Below are 17508 nucleotides of genomic sequence, written 5' to 3' on the forward strand. Positions count from 1 at the left end.
CCCCAGCAACACGTGGAGCTGGACCACGGCATCAGTTATCTACCTATAATTAACACTGAATAAAGGGATGAGAAGGGACAAATGTGCTGCTGCTGCTGACAAACTGAAGCAGGTTAATGCACAGAAATAGCCTGTGCTGGCGATGCAAAAAGCTGCAGCAAAGCTTCCTTACTGGGATAAAGAAACCCTGGCCAGCTGGATGCCCTGAGGGTGGGGCCAGGAGCACCCAAGGGTGCTGTGAGTCAGTAACGAGCTGGAAGGCAGCAATTCCTGCCCCCAGCCCAGCGAGCACCAGGCAGCTCTCAGTGCTGAGGGAGCGAACGCCCACGAGCAGCCGAGAGCTCACCGTGTGTTGGCTTTGACTCCTTCACTCCCGGGGTGCCCTGGCAGGGCAGAAACACGGGATGTGTGGTCACTGGCCCCTAACAGAGCCTTCTCACCCGGGAAGACCATCCAGCCATGGAATTTCAGACGGATGTCCTGGCACTGGGTCAAAGTCACTCTCAGAATCACCAAGCACGGGGTAACAGCCCAAGGCAGCTCCTCCTGCCCTGGCTCTGATGGATCAAACAAGTCCTGAGCCCGGAGCTCCCACCCTGACAACATTCACCTCCTCACCATTGAGCCATGCTCAGAAAACACGGCTCTTCCCAAGGCACTCAGCACTTTTCCCCGGATTTACAGATCAACGTTATGCAGAAAAGGTTTTTCCCATTCCCCGTGCACCCACCTCAACCCCAGCTCCAACCTGAGCCAGGCAGAGCCAGCAGAGAAGGGAGAAAGGAAAGGGGAGGGGAAGGAGAAGAGGAGGAGGAGGGAGGGAGAGGAGACCAGGAAAGAAGCATTGGAAAAGGTCGCCTTATATGACTTTCAACATCCCCAAGAATTGCAGAGCAGTGGCACATCCTCAGCTGTTACAAAGTGATCTCATCAGCCTTTTATCGCATCTTCCTGGGACACAAAGCCCAGCCTGGCAGGACACAGCCCGCCAAGACTCGGGGCTCTGCAATTTTCCAGCTATTGTCCAAATCCCTCCCTTGAAGAAGAAAATAAACCCCAATTGTACATCCTCCTGCAGAGACACAGCGCTGCAAAATGCATCTCTTGCTGGTTTGCAGACCCGAAGAGAAACTAAAAGAGACCAGAATTTGTTGTCTTTGCAGCATCACCTTCCTCAATATGCCCCTGGGATTCACAGGTTTTGCCCACCACAGGCTGGCACGAGCCAGGCTGCAGATGTTCAAGGCACCAAAGGCTCCCCCTGAGCCCACTGACTCCCCCCATGCCCCCTCCCCATATGGGGTTTTGCTGCCAAGACCTCACGTGGCTCAGCCCCACCAGGAGGACAAGATCTGGAAGAAGATCCCGTCCAAAGGCACCCACTCAGCGGGTGCCACCCGCGAGGAAAAGGAGGGAGAGAGGGGTGGCAGCACCGTGTGATCCCCCGGGATGGCTCTGACCCGCCTGTGAGTGGGGATGGACGGATGGACGGACAGCCAGGGCTCACCTGGGATGTTGTGGATGGTTATAGCGAGGATCATGAGCATTATCCGCCTCCAGCTGCTGCTGCCGGGCGCGGAGGCTCCGTCCCTGGGCACCGGGAATGCCGGGGGGCCGTCGGCCAGGCTGGACCCCACACCTCTCCTCCTCTGGTAGGGCTCCCCGTTCTCACCCTTGTCTGGGGGGACAGAAAAACACCTGGGTCAGCTGAGAGGGACAGACAGACACAGCCTGGCAGCTCCTGCCCCCCCTCCCAGAAGGAGAAAGCAGAGAGAAGGAATAACAGGGAGCAGAGTGGGGCTGAAGGGGTGTGCTGCCCCCTTGGTTTCAGCTTAGGGTGGGGGGTTCCCACACACACTGCAGAGCCCACGGGCCATGGAGACCCCGAGGCAAAGCCCAAGTTCCTTCTCTGCCCCCTCCTCCTCCTCCAGGGAGCTGCTCCTGGTCCCACAGAGCTCCCCAGCAGCACCCTGGGCTCACACCCTGCCAAGTCCTGACCTGGCAGGACAAGCTCTGGGGCTGGTGGGGGGTGAGGGCGATGAGGACAGAGCTGCCAGGACTCACAATGAGACTGTCCCCCACCCCAGCTCTGGCAGGGCTGCAGTTCCCTTGCCTTTCTGAGGCAGGAAAACCCCACAGCACTGCATCTGGATTTCACCCCCTCACCAAAGGGGCACACTGACCTGTATTTAATGATCATTTCTTCCACTAAGAAAAACGTTGCCATTTGCTATGATGTCACCAGATGACTCCAGCCTATTCCAGACCTCTGCTCCCAGCAGGGCCATTACTACAGATTCCATTTCAACCAGTCCTTTAAAACCACATCACGAAAACCCCAAGCCCAGATTAGGGCTCAGAGGGCAGGAACAAGCACCAGGCAGCACTACAACGAGCCCCCCACACCCCAAGTCCTTCACTGCTCACCCTCAGCACAAGGGCCAGAGGAGCCAAGAAATGAGGAGCTCAGATTCCTCAGCCTCACACAGCTATGGCTTCATATCACAGATCTGACACTTAGACAACATAATTATCTCCCTCTAGATTTATGTAATTCTCTCTCCTGCCCCTCGACCCACCAGCTCCAAGATGGGGGTTTTTTGTGGACAGTGCAAGGAGCAGTTTGAAATCATTTTGATGGGATGCCAATGCCTCCCCCCCCATCCTGCCTTCTCCCTTTGGCACATCACACACTGCACAGCATGTGCTTCCAGAGCCAATTAAGACCACAGGCACCAGAGGGCCCGTGCAAACTGAGGGAGGTCACCTTGGCAGGGCAGAGGTGTCAGCAACACTCTGCATCTTGCCAGGTGGAACACAAACCCACACACCTGAAGGCCTCCCAGAACGGTCCTTGGCAAGACAGAGAATAAAACCAAGAATTTAATATGTTTTCACAGAATCATTAAGGTTGGAAAAAGCCTCCAAGTTCATCAAGTCCAACCTGTGACCGATCCCCACTTCATCAACCAGCCCAGAGCACTGAGTGCCACATCCAGTCATTCCTCCAATCCCCCCCAGGGATGGGGACTCCCTGGGCAGCCCCTTCAATGTTTAACAACCTTTTCTGTGAAGAAACCTCTCCTGATGTCCAACCTGAACCTCCCCTGGTGCAGCTCAAGGTCACGTCCTCTCGATTTTTGGTACCAAAAAACCAGGTTAAAGACTAAAACCCCACTGGGCAGCAGCAGAACCAGGTGGATTCCCTCCTGCCACCTCCCGTGCCACAGGAGCATCCCCGGGTGGCATCACCAGGGCTGCAAACAGCCACTCTCCCACCTCCCCCAGCACTCTGCAAACACAGCAAGATGCTGCCCGGATAAATATTGTCCCTGTCGGGAGCCACCCGGAGCCAGACACTTTCTGTCCCCAGATCCCAGCCCAGTCAAGAACATTTGGTGGCAGAGCTTCAGCTCCAGCCCAGCCCTCGGGGACAAAGACAAATATTTGTGTTGAGCAACACAAGGACAAACAGATCCGTGGAGCAGCTCGGCCAAGTCACCGCGGGAACGCTGGCACGGGAGACCCCTGGCAAAGGGGCAGCCAAGCCTGGAGCCACTTAGGGATGAAATTCCCTCCTTCTACCAGACCACTGGACTAATTTAATTGCTTGGCACATGTTCCCTGGCCCCACAAACAGTGTTATCCTCAGCTGTCCCTGCCCTGGCCACCAGTGCTGACCCATGGGCTGGACAGAACGACAGACCAGCCCAAGCCCCCCATTCCCTGCAGAGCCTCAGCCCTGCACAGACACCAGGGTCATCTGAGGATGTAGAGCAGGGCAGGAATCCCCTCCAGCATCACAGGCTTTCCAGGGAGAAGGATAAATGGATTATGTGACATTTAGTGACAAGGACTTACATTCAAGTGACCAAAGAGCAGCATTTCTGCCTTCAGAGGAAGCAACAAGTGTTTGATAAAAGCAAGAGCGACCCCAACGCCCTGACAGCCAGGGCAGGGTGGGCTCCTGAGGCAGATTTTCATGCAATCATGGAATCCTGGAATGGTTTGAGCTGGAAGGGACCTTAAAGCTTATCCAGTTCCACCCCCTGCCATGGGCAGGGACACCTTCCATTAGCCCAGGTTGCTCCAAGCCCCATCCAACCTGGCCTTGGACACTTCCAGAGATCCAGGGGCAGCCACAGCTTCTCTGGGCAACCTTTGCCAAGGCCTCCCCACCCTCACAGGGAACAATTTCTTCCTAGTATCCCATCTAAATCTGCTCTCCTTCAGTTTGAAGCCAGTTAATGAAAGCAAAAGCCCAGCCCAGCTCCGTTGCTTAACCTGCCACCTGCTGAGGTGTCCAGTCCCACCTCACTTCTGCCAGACACCTTTGTCATTATTATTGTATTTACAACTAGTCTGCTTGCTACTATTGGAAAAAAATGATGAAAAATAGCCTTTTTCAAGCATATTTGCAGCCCCTCCAAGGACAGCAGTGACAAAGGACAGGGAGATGCCAAGGTGCCCACAGGGGTGAGGAGCTCAGCTCCTGCCAGCACCAAACAGGGAAAACCTGTGGGAAATAAAGAGAAGCAATGCAGCTTTTATAGGGAAAGTGTTGAGGGTGTTTTGAGTGGACAATTTGAACACGAAATTGCCTCTACTACAAATTATTGGTGCATTAGCAGAGGATAAAGGCAGCAACACCAACCAGGGAGACAAATCCAGCATCATTTCCCCAGCAGTGTCACAAAGAACAGTGAGACTGGTCAAGTGATGGGATTAACTTCCAACTGCTGTTTGAAAAAGATCAAAAAATACAGGATAATTACACTGGAGTGATGATTTCAGCTCCCAGTATCAGAAAGGGGACCAGGACAACCCTCACACCAAACACAGCACCCAGAAACAAAACACAGCACCCAGCCTGAAATCTTGCATCTCACCCAGGCTGAGGGGGACAAAACAGTAATTACAGCTAAACACAGGCTTGGCTGGGAATCAGGAAAGCCTCAATAGCAAATTGGAGTGGTGATAAGAGCAGAACAAGGGGTGGTTTGTAAAGAATAGCTGACACCATCAGACAGGGTGTTCGCGAGAACGTTGCCAAGACAATTATGTGGCAAATAACTGTCTGTGCCACATACATTATTTTAAATCTTGTTCCCAAAAAGTCTTTTCTATATTCTACTCCATTTATCATTATTGAATTTCTTAGTAAAGCTGCAGGGCAAAGATTCTGCCAAAAGTTTAATTACATATGTGTGGCCTGCTGCATTTTTCATATCCTCTGCAGCCAGCGCTGGGAGAAAGATAAATGGCTTTAAGCATGGCTTAAACTGCTGGTGAAGTATAAAAACCAACTGGCTTCTTATCAGCATGTGAAATGGCTTTTTATTTTTGATTATTTCTTAATGAAAACTGTTTGCATTAGCTGTGAGCTCAGCTTTATTGCACAAACAGACGAGTTCACTGTTTACTCTGGGCTCAAAAACCCCTCCTTCCACACTCCTTCAGCTCCCGAATCCAAACCACAGCCTATGGAGCTCTCCAGCTTTTCACACCTGCTTTAAAGCCTTCTCCTCCTCCCCACTTAGGCCTGGCTTTGGCTCTGCCTCTGTCTCCCAAGCTCTGAAGCTCAAGGTGCTCAGAGCTGCTCAGTGGAGCTGCTCAAATCCCCCTCGGAAAAGCTTCGGAGCCTGTGCACCCCCTCTTAGGTGGTCTGAGACTCATTTTAGACTCGACTTAGCTGCAAAACCCCCCTCCAGACAGCACAGGGGGCAGGAGGGAGCCAGTACCCTCCGGCACAGGCTCTCTCTCCGGGCAGCATCCCAGAATTTCCTTTCTCCAAGCCGGAGCAAACACGCTGATGACAATCTGGAGCCTCCTTTGGCTGCAGGTGCTGGAAGGAAAATCATTTCCAGCTCCAAAACCCTCCTCTGTCTTTCCCCCACCCATTTCCCCATCAAATCCTTACAACAAGGCTCTGCCTCTCCGCAGAGGGACCTGGAGCTGCCCATGGCCAGGGGAGGGATCTCCAGGCTCCCACAGCAACGCGAGTCCCATGCAAGGGGCTCCGGGGATTCTTCCTTAGGCTCCAACTTCCAAGGGATGAGCTGCCACCCTTGTTTATATTTGTCAGCTCCCAGCTCCAAAGTGTGGGAGAAGGGAAGGAGAGGCAGTGCCAGGCATGGATGCACAATAGACTTGTTACAATCGATGATTAACTGCTGCTCCACGGCAATTTGTGACAATTGTTTGCTACTGATGCACACGGGAACATGGGAAAGGTAGAAATGCATCAAATACTTCTATATTGTATAATTATTATTACTCTGGAAGGGCAGCAGCCCAAACCACAGGTAGCAGCAGAGCACCTGGAGGGAGCAGGAGAGCAGCAGCCACTGCTCCAGCAATCCTGCTGCCAAATTCCTCTTAGCTCCTCCAAGTCCCACCCCAAACCCCACTGTCCTTATTGCCAGCACCTGCTCATTGGCAGCTGGAAATCTGTTCTAGGAAAACCAGGAATGCTGAGAGGCTTGGTTTGACCCTTGTCTGGGGGTGGGGAAGGGAAGAAGGAACAACTTCCTAAAGAAAATGCGAACCCAAGGAGCTGACATCCCTTCCCGGGGAACAGAAAATAATTGCAGGTGAAATTCTCGCCCCTAAGGGCTGAGATAAATCAGAATTACTCAGGAAATTTCTCAGACTCCCAGAGGCTCAATAGTCAATCCCAGCCTCCTTTCCCTGCTCTGCTCCTCTCCATAAACCCTGGATGCTCCATTAGCTTTGAGCAGATGTAAGGAAGGTGTCGTGGCCGCTGGGATTCATCCCTGTGGCACACGGGGCCCTCAGTGCTCCCACTCTGCAACACCCCCCTGGGCTCCACCTCTCACTGTGACACAAAGGAATCAGCACCAGGCAGGTGAAGCATCTCCAGAGGTTTAGAGAGACCCTGGATGGGGGGCAGAGGGGAACCACCCCAGGAAGGAACAACAACCACAGCAGCAGCACACTCTGCCTTCCGAGGACACCGCCTGTATCTTCCTTCATCTTTCCCCTCTTTCAAAGGCTTTTCCAAGGATCACTGGCAGCACTTGGGTCTGAAGGCACCAGTCCCACTGCTCTCCAAGTGCCCATCCCACAGTGCACACTCCCATTCTCCGTGGGAGCTCATCCTCCTCAACTTCACAGCCTCCTTTTCCCCATCCTCCTATTTCCACTGCAGCAGGAATCTCAGGGAGCACAGAAGGGATGCTAAAGAGCAGATGGGTGTCAGTGAGCATCTGCTGCAACGCTGCTCTTATCTCCCACCTCCAGAAGAGGTTTTAATTACTGCCAGTAATTAAGAACAGCACCTCTTATGGGATAACTGCCATCTCCTCACAGACAGGGACAGGGAGAGCTGCATCCCACAGGCTCTGAGCCAGGTGGGAGTCCCGGGATGCTCTGAGCAGGATCACACCGGAGCTGGAAAGAAAACCACCAAGGGAAAAGCTTCTCCTTTAATGAAGGAGTCCCCAAAGCCAGGGGGAACTCAGCTCTCACAAAGTCTGAACGGGGAGGACGAAAATGCTGAAAAAGGAGCTCCAAGGAGCTGCCCAACTATGGTCAAACTAAGGATTTACTTTTAAAAATAGCATTTATTTACTGCTAGCAAAGCTCAGGCTGCCGGAGCAGAGAGCACAGGCTTCCCATGCTCCAGGAGCCCCCGCAGAGCCACCACCCCGGCCCCGTGTTTGAGTGGGGATGGGACACTCCTGACCCCCTGTGCAGGCTCTGGTGGCTGCAGCCCCATCCTGCTGGCACGACCTCAGCCCCCTGTACGCCACAGATTCATTTTCCAGCGTTCCTGGCAGCTCAGAGAGGTCCCTGCATCTGCTCAAGCTTTCAGCGAGGGAGATAAATAGTGTCGTGACTCACTGTCTATTAGGCACCGTCACTCACCCGGGCGTGCTCAGGAGCTCTCACAAAGGGCTGGGAATTCAGAGTCACTGCCACTGCCTCCCCCAGACCCACACCCAGCACCGAGTGCAGGGGACTCTGACACCCAAACACAGCTCAGACACCATGCCAGGAACAGCCCTGCACCCTCCCAGTGCCACCCAGCACCTTCCTGCAACATGGAGCATCCCTGCTGCTGTGTGCTGCCTGTTGCCCTGCCCAGCCTCTCCTGACTTTGCCAGCACCACCTTTGCCCATCCAAACCTTGATCCTGATGCAAGAACACCTCCCTGGCTGCTCCAGTGATCCATCATCGTGTCTCATGAGAAATTATGCCCCAGCAGCCTGAGGAGCCACACGGACACAGAGAGGATGCTCAGATCCTTCTTGCTGCCCTTCTTTATCTCCTACGAGGTGATCCTTGTAGCTGCCACGCAATTCCTGCACCCAGGAAAGCTCCTGTCACCCCAGAGAGCTGCCAACATGCATTTGGGTGCACTTTTGCATGGGAAAATGAATCCATAATGCAGCTCTTGATTCAGAGGGAAAAGTGTCGGAGAAACGCAATAAAGGGAAGGAACAGCACAAGTTGCCCAGAGTTGGCCCAGACAAATCAACCCTCTGGAAATCTCAACTGGATGCATTAAACCAGCACCTGATTCCTCCAGAGCCACAAAGATTCACTCCCACAGACAGCAAACCCCTCATCTTCCATGAGGATGTAGAGGACAATGGCTACATCTTTGAGCAGAGTCTGCCAGAGGAGGGTCCCTCGCTGCACCCACGGTGGGAGGGGGATGCTCAGGAGGGAGATCCCAGCACTGGGAACCACCTGAACCCCATCACTGCACCCTCCCGCCCCAGAAATCCTTGGGAAATCTCCCTGGTAAGGCTCAGGACCTCATGGTGATGGTGCCACCAAGGCTGTTCCCAGTGAAGGACCACAACCCGAGTGACAGAGGTGACACAGCACCAGCCAAGCACATGGTGGCCACACACAGCATGGCCAAGGTGCTGCTGGTCCCTCAGGTGACACAGGTTTTCCAATGGCAGAAGGCAGGAATGATGTCCAAGCCCTCCCTGACCTCACTGCTCCGTGTTTGCCATGTTTAAAGATTAACTTCTTGGGCGAGAGCAGCGGCACGACGCTCAAGGTAATTACATGCACCAGGTCCTTCCAAGCAAACTAATCCCTGCTAACTTCCAAGAGCCCTTTAAAGAGTTCCCAGTAGATAAAGTGCTTCGCTGAATCATTTTATGCTGAAATTTTACACATCCAAGTTAATTTAATCACTTCATTTCCGAGGGCTGAGCTACGCTCGCATCTCCGATCCTTGGCAGGGAACAGCTTCTGATCTGAGCAGGATCACACACACAGCCAATCTCTGAGGGGAGGGAAAAACCACACTCTCGTTATCCACTTGAAAAGAAAACTGGGATTTTTACCAGGAGCTATTAAGGGAGCAGGCAGCAGCAGCAGCAGCAGGGATGATAACCTTGGAGCCGGGAGGACGGGGCTGGTGCCGATCCCCTCCGAGCAGCCCCGGTGTGGTGATACAGCCACAGCTTGGCAGAGCCATCTGGTGCCATCCCCGAGGGTCCTGGCACTGTCCTGGCACCCCCAGGCACATCTGCACACAATCCAGCCGTGCCTCCTGCCCAGGGAGGCTCCAGCATTGCCCTACTCCTCACACCTCGGAATTTAATCCACTTATTGCCACATTACACCCGGCACGTCTCCCCTGAACCCTTCTCTCCTGCCTGTCTTTTTTTAATTAGAGCTGAATCAAAATACAGAAATCCACAGAGCAGAAATCTCCAGGAGCAGGTATCAGTCCAAACACAGCCACACATCCCAGAGAGCAGAACACAACAGGGGTTACTCCCACTCGGGTTTTGCCACACCAGCTCCCTGCAGCAGTTCCAAGGCACCAAACCAGGCACAGGATGAGCTGCTGCTCAGTTCTCTTCTCCACAGTTTCTCTTATTCTCTCCCCCCCTCATTCCCACTATCCAAAGTCACCCGCTCCTCTTTTCGTTCCAAAAGGACACGGTGGCTTTGGCTGGAGAAATTCTCTTTGCACTTTAATTAAATTAGTTTGAAAATAGAAATCAATGAATAAACGCATCAGAGCCCAGAGGTTTAACCAAAGATGGAAGTGGCCCAGTGGAGCGGTGCCTGTAATCATGGAATGGCTTTGGGCTGGGAGAGACCTTAGTGATCATCCAGTCCCACCCCCTGCCATGGGCAGGGACACCTTCCACTATTCCAGTTTGCTCCAAGCCCCGTCCAACCTGGCCTTGGACACTTCCAGGGCTGGGGCAGCCACAGCTTCTCTGGGAAACCCGTTTAAAGCTGCCAGCACAACAGCTCCTTGCAAGCTGATTCCTAGAGGGAATTCCTCGAGTCACAGGTTGCATTTGCTGTTCAGCACTTTCACACGTGCTCTGGAATAAAAGCACATCTGGAGGGACACATCTGGAGTTCCCATCATCACCCTCCGCCCACCACAGCCCTGCAGGAGGGAACAGCACTGGCTTCCCAGCCCGTGCCTGTTGGGGCTGAGCAGCCCAAACACACGTCAGGGAAAAGGGGCCACTCCCAGAGCCAGCAAAATGAAACCAGTAATCGATTTCTGAGGAAAGTAAATAAAGTGCTCCTTTGTTCTCAGCCCTCGGACTCACACAATCAATCCCGGCTCCGAACACTTTGGAGTTTTGCCCACTCTCCCGGCAAAACCGAACCATCAGGCTGCTTCCAGGAGCACAATCCATCATCCCCCACGCCGTGGGGACGAGTGGGATGGGGATACCCTGCTGGTGTCACAAACAAAAATGACACACCTGATGGGATCACACACACAGACCCTTGGTCCTCAGAAACAAATTCCAGCAGACTGACAGCATTTCTGCCAACAAACCAGATTTCAAAGGGATTGTGGGATGGAAGGAGACCTGGACAGCCTCCAGAGGAGTGGCACTGCCATGGCCAGTCAACCCCACATCGTCCCTCCCACCTCAGTGCAGCCACATCCCCTCCCTGAGCCCCCCCAGAAAGGCTGGATGCCAACAAAACCCACGGCAAGGAGAGCAGGAGATTCCACCCCTCCCACTTCAGAGGCACCTGCTGCAGTAGGAAAACTCCAAAGGGGGAGAAAATGGATTTGAACTGAGCCCTGTCAGACGAGCAGGAGCCACTTCCCACATTCATGGCAGGATCCCAGTGCTGTTCTCCTGTGGGCAGCACTGCCCACAGTGTACATTTGTAATGGCCCTATTTGAGGTTGTCCCCTGGGTAAAACCAGAACAGCAAACCCAGGGCTCAGCCACAGCAGGATGGGGTGAAACAGAGCCCTGAGCCACAGCCCCAGCTGGGAGATGAGACTCTGGCTCAGGGTCTGGGCTCTTCTCCTGCAATAAATTCTGATTTATGGATCTGGGATGAACGGCTCCACGATGAGAACTCCTGTCCCTGGCAGAGTTTAAGCACAAACAGGCTGTGTGGCTCCAGCCTTTGGCTCCAGTCCAGATATCCAGGATGGCTCGAGGGGGGTCAGGGACCACTGGGATTCCCCAGCACTCACTCTGAGCCCTCCACCAAGGGCTGCAAATTTTCCAGGGGTTTTGGCAACACCTGCCCACACAGAGGGGACACAGCCCTGGCCAAGCCATGCCCAGCATCATCCTCACCGTCACCCCATCTCCCAGGGGCTGCTCCCGGCCTGGCACAGACCCGGAGCTGGGGAAGGGCAGCAAACACCACCCCAAAATCCACCTCAAAAAGAAAAGAAGGATCTGAGCCACGCCTGGAGTTTATGGCAGAAGGAGCTGGGTCCTTTTTTCTCCCTTGAATCCAAAGCAAATCGATCTCTCTCAGCCCGAGGTGGGAAGACAGGGATGACTCAGCCGGCAGAACGGCTCTAAACTCCCCTTCCTGCGCCGCGGGAATTCAGCCGGGAAGCACACACGGAAAAAAACCCTCTCCTTTACACTTCCCTCTTGGATTTCAATAAAGGAGGATTTTAAACAGCCTTTACCTGCCTTTTCGTGGAAAAGCCCTCAGCACTAAGCATCCCAAGCTGCTCCTGCTCCCAGCTGAAGGTATTCCTGATCCCACCCAGCGGGATACGAACGGCTCTGACAATGCCAGAACCAAACCAGTGAAAAGAGACACAGTGCAGGAAGGGAGGAATATTTTCCAGGGATTTTTCACCCAGTAGTGATGCACAGCCCACTGAGCCTGGCATGGCTGCAACTCTGAGCAGCCCCGAGATCTCCCTGAAGCTCCTGGAACACTGGGAGTCGGGGGTGTTGGCCACCTCACTGCTCTCTGGGAAAGCTGTCGAGGTCCACCTGGAAAAGGATGGAGTCATGGAATGGTTTGAGTAGGAAGGAACACTTCAGATCATCCAGTTCCAAGCCCCTGCCACGGGCAGGGAACCTTCCACTAGACCAGGCTGCTCCAAGCCCCACTTCAAACAGGAATAATGTTATTCTACAAACTGCGTCTTCCCGGGCTGGGACAGCAGGGATTGTCCCTGTTCACGCACTCCAGAGGGATTCCTGGGTGGAAAGAGCCAAAGAAATATTTTCCTGATGAATTTCAAATCTGAGCATCGCTTGTGGAAGTCGTAAATTCCCACCTCCTGGGAACAGGGAAAGCACCACGGCACAGCCCCTCGTACAAAGGGAAGAGACGCCCACTGGCAGCAAAATAAATAAATAAGCACCATTTTAATTACACATAATTGGGAATTCAGTGCTGTTTCATCCCCACTTTCAGGCAGTTCACACCATCTGCTGTCACAGATCCATCCCAGGGCTTTGAAGAGGATCAGTCTCAGCTTTGCTTCCTCTCTCCAGACGCCCTCAGGGATGGAGTTATCGTTGAGCATCACCCAGGAGGGCAAAACTGGGGCTCAGGGCGAGTTCTCTGCTGGAAGTGGAGCCACACAGATGGCCGTGAATATGCTCAAGCTTTGTGACTTGCAGATAACACAGGTTAGAAAATAAAGAGACTTGGTTTAAGCTGACAACAATACAGATGAGAAACCGCCAGGTCTTTGAAAATAAAAATAAAAGACCTTTTTCTGCAGGGGACCCGAGAATCAGAGCACAAACCCTGCTGTCACCTCCTCCCCACAGGCAGCCAGGGGCCATCGGTCCCCAGCCCATGTCTTGGGCATGGGGACACTCGGGGGACACATTCCCATCACACCTCCCTTGCAGGAGCTGCCAGGCTTGGCTCCCACTGCGGGTGCTGGGGCTGTTCCAGTCCCACCAACGCTCCTGCTTCCCCAGCCCCCGAGAAAATAAGGGAGGAAAAGCACAATCTGAGATCTCTGCTCGTGTGCTGCAGACATTCTGCATCCAAACCCACGTGAAATCTCTGTGCAGGCTCCAAAGGGCAGGACAGCCACGCTTGCCTGGATCCTGCTCCATCCAGGAACAGCCTATTCCTGTGCCAAGGGGAAAACAAGCAGGAGCCCAACAAACCCCCACCCCACCCCAGCCGGGCTGAACTCCCTTTGCCCCCGTGTCGGGATGAAATAAAACCTCATTTACAGCCCCCCCGAGAGGGACAGACTGTGATGGGCAGGATGTCTGAGCAGCTAAATCATTACACAGGCTCAGCTGGAAACCAAAAACCATTTCAGCCTGCCAGAGAAAGGCAGAAGGACCCTCCCTAACTGGGGTTATTTATCCAACACCTCTCCCGGTGGCCGTGCAGAGCGGGATCGTCGGTGCCCAGGCGAGGGGCTCCCAGCCAGCCCCCCATCCCTGCACCCCAGCACGAGACACATCCCCATCCCTGTCCCCTGGGCAGGCTTTGGGATGCAGCAGCAGGCAGGCTGGAGGCAGGGCAGGCAGAGCAGCTGCTCCACAGCTATTCAGGGAGAGGCAGGCGAGGGGGGGATGCTCCGCACTCAGGGTTCCCTCCTCGGCAACGGCACCAGCAGGAGCTCCCTGGCTTTACATGCTGGAGAATCCAGATTAAATAGAGCCATTGCAAGAGGCCAAGAAAGCTTCAATCACAGCCTGGGTGTTATCAGGGCTTGAGGCGAGGCAGGAGCCGTGGAGCAGAGCCCTCATTACCTCTGCCCCTCGCAGAGCTTTTGCCTTCAAACGGGGAAAAATCCTCCTGGAACTGTGTGGCAGCTCCTGCTCCAGCCCTGGGCACTGTCCCCAGCCAGCCTGGCCCAGGGGACACCTACACTGGTCCCCAGGGAGCAGTGTGAAGCCACAGTTACCCTGGAGGGGATGGACCAGATCCCAGTGTCCCTGGAGCTCCTGGTACCCAGGGGGCTCCCAGTGATGGCCCAGAGCCAGGACTGGGGTGCACTGGGGGGAATTTCAGGCTGGATTGGTTCAGGAAGAGGCCACTGACCCCACACTGCTGATCACGGTGGGTATCACCTTTCCTGGAGGCAGAGAGGAGCTAAAAAGCACTCTGGGATTTTTATAGCAAAAATTATTATTTGAAAGGCTCTAATATTCCCTTCCTGCACCAGACACCCTCTGTGGCTCAACACCCCCATCCCTGGTAGCCCTGAGCAGGAGCCATCCTCCTGCATCCCACAGGATGCCCAACAGCAGAGGCTTCAAAATATTATCCAAGCTCAGATATTCACTCCCATAGCACCCACCAGCTCTGCACTTGTTTAAAGAGCAATTAGAGTGTAAACCCATAAGTCTCACTGAATTAAAGATGAATTATGGTGCAAACCTACCAGCCTCATTGAATTAAAAAGGAATTAAAGTGTAAACCCGCCAGCCCCACTGAACTGAAGAGGAATTATAGTGCAAACCCACCAACCCCACTGAATTAAAGAGCAATTATGGTACAAACCCACCAGCCCCACTGATTTAAAGAGCAATTATAATATAAACATGGCTTTTATCTGAACAATCAATACGTGTATGTGGGAAAGCTTCCTGTTGGGGGGGGTGGGGGAAATAAAACATTGATTTTTAGTGAAAAGGCATATTCCATCATCCTGTGCCATATACCACGTGGAGGAGGATAAAGAGCAGCCTGGACATGAACAAGTGTCTCAGGACACCATGAACTGAAACGAAAATGTGTTGAAATTGAAATCAGATGGGAAAGAAATCACAGCTCAAATCACATCAGAACCAGCAATTATGGAAAATGAACCTGCTGCCAGCAAAAGCAAGAGAGGTTCCCAACCCTCTGCTCCCAGGAAGCACAAGCTCTGCCCCAGCAGCTCCTCCAATCCCCTGGCAACCAGCTGAGATTTAAACTGGAGCTGAACTGGTGAGCAAAACCCGCTGGCACAGCCCCCTGGGGCAGCAGCCCCAAATCACCCACAGCAGCAAAGTCTCAACTGAGCCACTGTTCCTGGGCAGAAGCTCAGCTCCACAAAGGCATCTGAGCACCCACAGGTCTCAGCTGGGAACAGGGGTGACAGTGGGTGCTCCCAAACCTCCTGCCACCTCCCAGCAGCTCCAGCACCCTTTGTGCAGCCTCACAGAGATAGAGAACCCCACAGCAGCACTTCATGCTTTTAGGGAATAAAATATAGTCAGTGGTGTCCCACCAAGCCCCTCTTTGCACCCCAAGAACAGCCAAGCTTTGATTGAGGAGGTGACTCAGAGCTGAGTGGAAGCAGAGGCAGAGGCAGGATGGTCCCAGCACCCCAAGCACCACCAGGAACAGGGTGACAAGTCAAAATCCCAAAGCAGCACAGGCTTTTTTTTTTTTACCTAAATAGATTCCTTGATGTCACATTGCAGGGAAGAAAACAGGTCACCTGCAAATGGGACCAGAACCAGGCACACAATTACCATAAATATAGGGACATATTGCCACACACATACATATATATATTTTTTTTTCCTGTCTCCATAACGTGGTCACACTGCTCCACACACACCCACTGAGCCTGGGGATCACTTCAGTACCCCCCCTACTCCATTTGGGGATTGTTCCCATCCCTGGCCCATCCCCTGCCAAGCCCATTTCACACCATCCCACTCCTGCAGCCACGGTCCATCTCCACTGACACAGCTGGGCTATGGCTTTTTATACACTTCATTATCCTTAAAATGCTTGTTTAGTTGGAACCTGGGGAACAGCCCTTTTTTGGTGGCTGCAGCTGATTCCCTTTCCCTCAGCAGTGCTGATGCCTCCCTGCACCCCATGGCACACGCTCTGGCATCACTCCTCAGCCCCTGCTGCCCTAATGCAGAGTGACTGCTGCAGCTCCTGGCTTTCATTTCACTCCTCCAAAGCATCCTTAGGGTGACTACAAATGATTCCCATCCCCATTCAGCTAAAGAAGCACCGCTAGGAAACAAATGAATTACTGTGCTCACTGACTGGAGCCCAAACAACATCCACTCCAGGGGCTGGATTGGAGCAGTTGTTAGTTCAGTTTAATAAACCTTGAAATTTAAGGGTTTCCCCAAAGCAGCTGCAGTGGAGTGGTGAATCTCCCAAGATATGCTTGTGCTAATCCTCTTCCAGCCTGGAATTGGGCTGAGACAGGATTTCAGCCCTCCAGCTGCTCCCAAACCACTCTGGGAAGACACAGGTTTGATGCACAAACATCCCTGGAGATGTTCCTCACCCTCAACACCCAACACCCTAAACCAGGAGAGGTTTCCAGAGGACTAATGACAGCACACAGTGCCACACTTGTCTGTCCCTGGCACCACTGTCATCCCTGAGCACCACACAGAAGCCACCAGAGCTGTCAGGGATGGAGATGAATTTCTCAGGAATTTATTTTATCCAGCTGCAGAATTAAAAAGACATAACAGACTGTCAGGTGTAGGCAGGGAATTAACACTCCTCGAATTAACAAGGCTCCATTTGGGAAATTATTCCTCTGATGAATGGCCACAAGCACCACAAAAAAACCCTCCCTGCAGCTTCCAGACTTCCAGACCCGACTCTGGAGCGTGGGGCCTCACCAGCACATCCCTCACCAGGCTTTAATAAACCTGCTGGACTAACAAATCACCCTGGAATCAAAGGAGAGCACTGAGGAGCAGCAAGAATACACAGGGCACAGTCCCTACGTCCCTGGCACCCACAGTCCCATAGGGCACAATCCCTGCATCCCTGGCACCCACAGTCCCACAGGGCACGGCGTGGGCTGGGAATGTCCCCCCAGGAGCTGCCCCTCCTGCACAGGCACCAGGACACTCATCCATCTGCCACCAAACACTCCTGGGCAAAGGACAGCAAACACCAGGTTCAGTTTAACCCTGTAAAGCCAAAATTCCTAATCCAAGAAGCAAGGCTGTGCCTGGAATGACGGGGGCACAGGTCTGTGACTGAGAAGGCATTTCCTCACTCCCAGAAGGATTATGTGCCCCCATTCCATTTATTATTCTGAAGCTCTGCCTATATAAATCCACGCTCAGTCACGACTATAAAAGCCAAGCACAGATCCCAGCCTGACAAGGATGGTCAATAACCATTTGAAACGCTTCAGGAAGGATGTTTTTTAATCAATACAGACATTGCCACAGGCATTCATCAGCCGGGCTGGCCAGGAAGCCTCCGAGTGAATTGATGGCTTCTGAAAGCAGCACTTTCCTGGATCAAGCACAGTGTGAACGTGTCAGTGCCGTTACAAACAGTGTGGG

General features: G+C 53.3%; 1 protein-coding gene across 2 annotated transcripts in view; it reads right to left on the reverse strand.

Moving 5' to 3' along the window:
- SLC39A11 (solute carrier family 39 member 11) overlaps positions 1 to 17508 on the reverse strand; it is an 80374-nt gene that overhangs the window by 33717 nt on the left and 29149 nt on the right. For both annotated transcript variants that reach the window (XM_032706804.1, XM_032706803.1), the window contains exon 6: positions 1508 to 1678. In XM_032706804.1, coding sequence (XP_032562695.1) covers positions 1508 to 1678 — 171 coding nt within the window. The remainder of the gene's footprint in view (positions 1 to 1507; positions 1679 to 17508) is intronic.

Source organism: Chiroxiphia lanceolata, chromosome 19, assembly GCF_009829145.1.
Source record: "Chiroxiphia lanceolata isolate bChiLan1 chromosome 19, bChiLan1.pri, whole genome shotgun sequence".
In the NCBI taxonomy this organism is placed as follows: domain Eukaryota; kingdom Metazoa; phylum Chordata; class Aves; order Passeriformes; family Pipridae; genus Chiroxiphia; species Chiroxiphia lanceolata.